Source organism: Aricia agestis, chromosome Z (assembly GCF_905147365.1).
Source record: "Aricia agestis chromosome Z, ilAriAges1.1, whole genome shotgun sequence".
Taxonomy (NCBI): Eukaryota; Metazoa; Arthropoda; class Insecta; order Lepidoptera; family Lycaenidae; genus Aricia; species Aricia agestis.
This window is the reverse complement of record NC_056428.1, coordinates 16350285-16358750: the sequence shown is the minus strand read 5'-3', so window position 1 is coordinate 16358750 and position 8466 is coordinate 16350285. Positions and strand designations below refer to the sequence as shown.

At 38.0% G+C, this 8466-nt stretch overlaps 1 protein-coding gene across 5 annotated transcripts in view; it reads right to left on the bottom strand.

Annotated features, from left to right (window-relative positions):
• Nucleotides 1-298: 298 nt before the first annotated feature.
• Nucleotides 299-8466, bottom strand: part of LOC121738473 (homeobox protein 2-like) — a 128640-nt gene continuing 120472 nt past the window's right edge. For 2 of the 5 annotated variants that reach the window (XM_042130536.1, XM_042130534.1), the window contains exons 2-4: nucleotides 2271-6507; nucleotides 1820-1989; nucleotides 299-493 (exon numbers count right to left, since the gene is read on the bottom strand). In XM_042130536.1, coding sequence (XP_041986470.1) covers nucleotides 1826-1989; nucleotides 2271-6507 — 4401 coding nt within the window. In that variant the 3' untranslated portion in view covers nucleotides 299-493; nucleotides 1820-1825. The remainder of the gene's footprint in view (nucleotides 494-1819; nucleotides 1990-2270; nucleotides 6508-8466) is intronic. The other 3 variants (XM_042130535.1, XM_042130537.1, XM_042130538.1) reach the window with 3 other exon arrangements.

Genomic DNA, 8466 nt, shown 5'->3' with positions numbered 1-8466 from the left:
TTCATAGTCTTTTAGACACGGAATTGAAAAATTGAAAACGAACGAAAGCCTGGCTTATTAAATGCTCTCTAATTGGAAAACAAGGTTAAATTGCTTTTATGAGTTGAGCCAAAATAATACAAGTAATTTTTACTTAGAAACAACGACAAAAGGTTTTATTAATGTCTACATTACCCGGAAAAATCTTCTAATCTTCGGCATCTATGCCGAAGATTAGAAGATTTTTACGGGTCCTCCAGGGTATTAGTATACTTACCTAACGGGGAAAGAGTAAGCTCAGAAAAATCAAACGAATAAATAACTTAAACATTTTATTTAATTTACAACATAATATATCATTAAATATACATAACGTTGTCATATGGAAGCCTCTACATAAATTAAGAAGAATTACATTTCGATACAAAGTTAAATAGACTTAGAAAATACAAGTAGCTGATACCTAGAAGGTGTAGGTCGATGAGCTCTTTATACTGAGGCGTTTACTGTTCACCTAGAAACAGATACATTACATTAAAATCTGTTAAGTCCATGCTAAAGAATTTTAAAGAAGATGGGCGAATCCTGCTCTTTACTTTCTTTTAATTACTAATTACCTGCCCTAATCACTTACACTTATTACTAATGAAAATAAATACGGCCCTTTAGGTTCGTGATTATTTTATTGTTAAGCATCTACTACCTACCTACTTGTATATAAGTAGGCGAGGTAGTAAGGTAGTAAATATATGGGGGTAGACCAATCTTCTTTCCTTATTTGGTGTTATTTTTTGAGCAGAATCAGCTGTTAAGAGTTTGATTTAAGTAATCTCAATTTTTCTTCTCTCATTTCTTTGAACAATATTCTTGTTATTGTGATAAACTAAAATTAGAAGCTTTGCACTGTGATGAATAGATTAATCTGAGCGAATCTTTATGCTTGGTGGCTAAGCCTTCGCGAGCTTATTTCTCTGGTTATTATTCAAATTATCGGAAACATTACAAAGAATAAAACTTTTTCCAAAGTAAAGTTCGAAAATCGTTACTTATTAAATCTATAATAAATAATAAAACATTTATTGATAATGATGTTTTTGAGCTAGAAGATTTACCTACATGTCCCAGAGCATGAAAATTTAAAGGTCAAATTATGCAGTTTTCTCTCATTTTATTAATAATAATATTTATTTATACACTTTAAACAGGTAAAAATCGAATATTTATTAGTGCAGGACACAAAATAGGGTTACATATTACAATCTTACAAAATAAAAAACAACTCTATTAAAAATTCAAAAACCATGCATTACATAAATAAACATGCTTTCGATAAACTTTAAAAAAATATTTTAGGATATAATTTTGGCACAGTGTTCTTATATTGAGGCATAAATTAACATCACAGCAAAAATTAATTGGCTACTTGAATAATAATTATTGTGCAGTAGATAAAAAAGTAGGTATTGGATAATTTCTTTCACGGCTGTATACGCCATTATGAGAAAGACTGAAACCCTAAATATAATTTTTATAATGAAATTGCTATAAATAGGTTATAGGTATGTAATCTAAGAGCAAAAATTCAGATAATTATTAATTAAAACAGATTTATCAAACTATTTTTTCAAAGCATTCTATTCACGGAGCTAAAGTAAGAGTATATTGCTATCAAATAAAATCATTAACTTAGCTATTTAAGTACTTTAATTTATAGAACCAATACTTTATATTTAATTAAATATCTGTTAAAATTTAAATCATAAAACCCTGAAATCTGAAAAGTATTTTTCCACTAATAACTCCTAACAAGAAAATTAAAAAAAATCAAGGGAGGATTTACACATTGTTATATCATAAGCATAGCGATGATGGTGACAATTGCTAGGAGGAGGCCAAGCAGCGTCAGCCAATCCAGGTCTGCCAGGTGCTGTGACAACATCAGGGTGTACGAGCAAGCTAACATCATCGTGCCAGACGAGTGCCAATCGCACTGTTGCTTCTCATTATTGCCTGCACAAAAAAATTTCGGTAAGACCTCGATCGCACCCGAAACTCAACACCCGAGTCCCGATCACCAAACCAGTTCAAATTTGGACACCCAATGATGGAATGATGAAAACTAACCCAATGAAACTTTTCTTTTAAACCCATATACGCAATGTATATAAAATGGCCGAATTTATCGGGTGCAATCGATGCCCAAATATTCCAATTGAGGAACAAAAACACAAAAAGCAATGCAAATGATCAAAGTGAAATCCATACACCATGCATGACAAACGGCCACATACCTTTACCTTGGGGTTTTGTTCTCCATGGTACCACATTTGTTGGTGGGGGGCTTTGACTAGAAGTGCCTTCGTCCACCGACAACCTTCGCAGGTGCTGGTTCATAGTTTTCACAATCTTAGGTGAACTCAAATCTTCGCGCTTCTCCTTTACATTCTCGACTGCTGGAGGTTGAACGTCAAACTTAAATATTGTCGCTAGCTCCTCAGAGGAGTTGTATTCCGTATCAGCATCGTCTCTTTTATCGTTCTCGTATATTGAAGGAGTAAATGATGTTCTATTGTTCTTGCCATCTGTTTGTGTTTTATTTTCATTTATATTTGCGTCAGTTTTATCTTTAGAAACCGTATTTTCAATTATTGTATCATCTGTTTTGGTAGTCTTTTTATTAACAAACAACTTGTCGTTGACTTCAGATATACCGGCAATTAAGTCTTTAATTCCGTCTTTTAATTCTTTGAAAGCTTTTATTTCATTGAGTTCTTTGACTACTTCGTCGTTATTTATGAAAGGATTAGTAGATTTTGTCTTCGGAACTGATATTTCAGATTTGTCATTACTAGTATTCTCATAAAATATGTTATTTGATTGGTTAGATTCATATAAGGGCTTAGAAACAATATTAGAAATATTCTTACTCTCACTAAAAGCATCATTTATATTACTGACGCACGGTGGCCATTTTACTTCATCAGGACTTTTATGGTTATCTTTATTCCTTGACTCTGAATCTCTTTCAACACTGCTTTTTAATTGTTCTTCTACTTTACTTATTTGATCTGATATAACTAATAAACTATCTTCAGTATTTTTACCTCGACTATTGTTTTCCGCATTATCTAATACTGGTTGTGGTTCTTTTACTTTGGAGTAGTCGTTAACGTTCATCACGGCTGATGAATTATTATTATAGCTCTTTTCTGTCAGTCCATTCAAGAAATCTTGTCGACTACTAGATATCCGACTTTGAATATTAGCTGTTTCATTTTTGTTTCGATTTTTGTCTAATTCAGCCAAAGCTACCCCCAATTTGTTGCTAGTATCCATGGCTTCTTGTGCCAACATGCTGAGTACATGTTGGAATTCGTCTTTCGATGAGCGCTTGGAGGTTTGAGGTGATTTGTTTAATGGAGATGAATTTTTGGACTTATCACATGATGATGACTTAGCAAGACATGTATCATCTGCATGGATAAATGAATCATCCCGTGTGAAAGTATGAGATGGTGTGGGTGGGTTATTAACAAACAAGTTAACGGTATTGTGGCGTTGTTTTACCTTATTACGAGGATAATGGTCCCGTGAGTTATTGTCATTATTCTCAAACGTTTCTCGGAGGCGTCTCATGACGTCACTGTTACTGTTTGTTTTTTGCAGTGTCGGTGCCTTCGTCATTTTTAGAGCGTCATCTATTTCCTTTTGGATCATAGTGAAAATGTTAGCTGATAAGGATCTGACTGCGCGCTTCTTCTTTATATTAGAAACGTCTTTGTTATACGGGTATTCACTATTTGGGTTGTTATTTATTAGGCCTCCATAATCATCGTTGTTAAAGAGAGATGAATTTCTATTATCTTTTCTCAAACTTCTGTACGCTAAATCGTCAGCTACAAGGTCTGGTGATCGTTTTGGAACAAAGCGTGGTCTGCCTTTGTTTTCTGGAATCGCATGTAAATAGTCACTCTGTGGCGCTGGAGATATTGGTCCAACAGGAATACCAAATGGTGGTTGAGGATCTATAGTTTTAAGGCGGTTGTTGGTCTGCTTTATATTTCTATATACTACGTCATCATGAACAATATCAGGTTCATTACGTTCCGAACATTTATCGTCATCTGACGCATACGGTACATACACCGGTGAGGCAAGCATGTAGCTAATTTGTGACTGAACTTCCTTAGGGTTAGGTTTATCTTTATTATTAAAAGAATTCATTCTTCGGAATGCCATATCATCTTGCAACTTGTCGGGTAAAGTTGATCGTCTGGGTATTCGGCGTAACGGCGTCGTTGGCTGACTTCGTAATGATATGTTGTCATCATTTCCATTCCAATCATTGTAATGTTCATTAAATTTGGGTGTCATCAATTCCCTCCTTTCTGCCCTGTCTAATAGGTCTTCGTCGCCTAAACCTAAGCTATTGTATATAGCTTCTAATTCGTTGAGAGCATCATCAAGGTTTGTAGACTTTCGCCTCTCTGAATTTTTCTCCTCGTCAGATATTATTTGACCGTTTCCAGTCCCATAGGTATCTGATTTGTGACGGACGTGTGTTTTTGTAGGCGATTTTACTTCTGACTTAGCAGAGTCTTTGGGTTCTGATTGCTTATATTCAGTAGTGGCTTTCCATATTTTGGCACCATCCATCAAATCATATGATTTATTTCTATTACAGCTATCAACACTCACTGCTCTAGTTTGATGGAGCTTATTCGTAGGTTTAGATCGTTCAGAAAAAGATCGGTACATAACGTCATTATGAGTATTATCACTATTACTACGAGTATTTGCAAAGACTCCCTGCTGTTGACGCAATCTCTCAGCATCGTCGATTTTTCTCCAAAAGTCCGAAGCATTTCGAGGTTTCTTATACACTGATTCGGGGACATTAAATGATGCCTGCGAGTCACTTAAATACTGATTTTGCTGGAGGCCATTTTTAATGCTGATAGGGCGACGTGATCTTGGACTTTGATCTGCGTAGTAGAGATAGTCTTGTTTTGTTTGGACGGCTGATGGCTCTAACCTAGCACTGGGCTGCTCTACCCTTCTTCTCCAAGGAGGAGTGTTGGAGTTGGAAAATATTCCATAGTGATTTGGCTCCGCCGAAACAGAAGCCGGTCTTCTGGGCTGCTCGTTGGTTTGTAAATAGTGTTGCATGAATTCATTGTTTTGCATTGCTATGTGATCTTCTGAGTTAGAAATCGGCCGGCGCAGCCCACTCGTTCCGTAGCTCCTTTCTTGGCTCCGTCTCATGATTCTTTCGAAATCATTATTGGGTACTCCGTGTACAAAATTATGACTGTTGTTTGTTCTATCAGAGTTGTTGTCGTAATACATAGACAGAGGCGTTACAACTTTACGTTGCATGTCTCTAGGAGGCGGCACAGGGGGAGATCTCTCCTCCTTTTTTACTGGTACACTTCCCAAAGGAAACTTAACGCATATGACACTCTCCGGATTCTCGTACTGGTTAGATAAGCTTCCTTCCCTCTGCGTGTTAGCATAAAGCGATTCTCTGTTTGAATTGTTACTAGCGCATTGGATGGAATAGTTAATGTGATCATTGTTAACTTTAGCGTTAAAGTTAATAGATGAGAGGTAACTTTGATTTGATGGGAATGACGATATAGAGTCAGATTTCAGGGTGCCCTTTTTGAAATCGTTCGGATTTAGCTCCGGCTTGATATTGTTGTGAGGGTCGCGCTTGCAGGTGCCGTAGCCGCTGCTCTGACTCGTCGGCGTGCGCGTTAACAATTCAACTTCCGCTTTAGTATAGCCTTGGTGCAGGAGCTCTGCTTCTTTATTCAGTTGGTTCTCTTCGTCTCGAGATAGTCTCTTGATATATCTCTCGTTTCGAGCGCTTCGCGATCTTTTATTGAGCGAGCTATCTCGTGATCTCATCAAAGAGTCCTCGCTTCTAAATCTTACGATGGAGGAGGAGTTTGATGACTTTAACGACTCCTCGTCGCTGCTGGATTCCCCCCGGATGCTGTTACGGAGCGCTTCCACTCTCGCTTTTAGTCTGCTTTTTCTCTTCTTCTTCCCGGGCGTTTCTAGTACCGTCGTCGATACTCTCGTATCGGGCCTCAAATCAAGATACTCCTTCGATTCGTATGGCTCCTGAATCTTCTTCTTATGTAAGAACTCTGCCGACGGGTCCGACAGAACGCCATCATCTTTAAAATACTCCTGATGGATACTCGGCTTAGCCAAACTCTGGGCTCTCCTGGTGTCTCTTATAACGATATGGTCGAAATTATTGACTAATGGCGCTCTTTTCTTCTTCTTGCCCTTTTTTTTGGAGGGGGAACCGCTCACGTCATCGCTGGAGGACGATTCGCTTTCCTCCTCCTTCTTCTTTCGTCTGAAGAGTTTGCCGATGGACCATTTCTTGTCCTTCTTGACTTCTTCTGGCCTTGGCTGGCGTTGGACGGCGGCATACTCGTCGTGGTAGGGACGGTAGGTGTTGGGTGCGGCGCTCAGGTCTCGGTGCGGCACGGGCGGAGAGTTCACAGTCTGAAAACATGAGAGTGACAAATTAGATTTCAAAGTGACCAAAAAAAGTAAAAAATTAGAGTGACAGATGATCAATAATCTCTTTATTTGCCAATGAGGTCGTAGATATCGCAGGAATATAATACACATACTCTTAAGGTTACTGCTGAACCAATTTGGATGTCATATGTTGCAATGTAGAGGTATGTTGACTATTGAGTTTATTATTATTTATTATTTCGCAAACAGAGTTGTGCAGGTGCAACAACTAATAATTTAAAGTTAACTTTAAATAGCTTCACATAAATATTTGACAGTGGCGTCAGAAAATAAATGTTGCATCTTTCCTTGTGTTTTATTATATTATGGTATAAATACCCGGGTGTATGTTATAGGGAGATCGCAGACGACACACTTTTTGTGTGATCGAGTCTGCGACGCCCTGCCGACTGTATCGGCATGGCCTCCCTTAAACTTTTTTGAGTCAGTCAAACAGTGCCATAAGGTGCCGGTTGGCAGCCGCGGGCGACATGATTCAACCGCAGACGACGTGTCGCAGCGATACTACTGGTTTCTATGTATGTATGTCTAATGCCGCGGCCGCACATGCGTAGTGCTTCGTGCTTAAAACGATATTGGACGTTCTGCGTGTATCGTCCAACTAGCTGTTGCCCGCGACTTCGTCCGCGTGGACTTCAGTTTATAGTACTTTATAGCGCGCAATGTCAACAAAATTGGTGTCAAAAGCTTTTATAAAAAAACCCTGGTACCCCTTAAATCAATACAGCTGTGCAGTGTGCACACAATAAGTATTTCATTTTTTTATATTAAACTTTATATTTTATGCCAAATTTTAAAGCTTATTTAGCCCTCCGATTACACAACTTTACCCATAAACTATTTATCATTGATAGATTTAAGGTTACGTCACTGCACAGATAAAGTACTGAATTATTTAATACCGTAGAATAGATATAACAATCGAAAAAAATCGAAACTTAAATGTAAGATGATACCACGTCTTATAGGAAGACTTTTGAGCAAGCGTCAGCGCGATGTAGAAGACGCACGGCGCCATCTATTATGAATTGTTGGAAGTAACTTAATTTGAACAAATTTACGCATTTTCACCCCCTTACAACCCTTTTTTCCAGTAAAAAAAGTAGCCTATGTCCTTTCTCAGGCTTTAGACTATCTGTATACAAAATTTCATTACCATCGGTTCGGTAGCTTTGGCGTTTGGCGTGAAAGCGAGACTGACAGACAGACAGACAGACAGAGATACTTTTGGCGTTTGGCGTGAAAGCGAGACTGACAGACAGACAGACAGACAAAGATACTTTCGCATTTATAATATTAGTATAGATTATGTGCACACTGCACAGCTGTTTTTGGGTATTTTGATTAATTAAGGGCCGCGCTACACCGGAATGGCAGCGGCGAGGCGAGCACTTTCAGCGCTGCCATTCCGGTGTAACGCGGCCCTAAGAGGGGTACCACTTACCAGGGTTTTAAAAAGTTTTTAAATTTGACATAAATTTTGTTGACACCGCGCGTTATAAACTAAAGTCCACGCGGACGAAGTCGCGGGCAACAGCTAGTTAGTTAATATTAACGTGTATAACAATCGAAAGAATCGTAAAACCTACCTCAACATGGTACCACCTCTTATAGAAATACGCATGAGCAAGCAATAGCGCGATCTAGGAGACTCTTGGCGCCATCTGTTTTAAGTTTTTGGAACTAAGTTAATTTGACCAAATTTACGCATTTTCACCCCCTTACAACCCCTTTTTCCAGTTAAAAAGTAGCCTATGTCCTTTCTCAGGCTTTAGACTATCTGTGTACAAAATTTCATTACTATCGGTTCAGTAGTTTTGGCGTGAAAGCGAGACAGACAGACAGAGATACTTTCGCATTTATAATATTAGTATAGATAATATTCTAACGTATTAAAAACTATAAACAAAAACATACTAA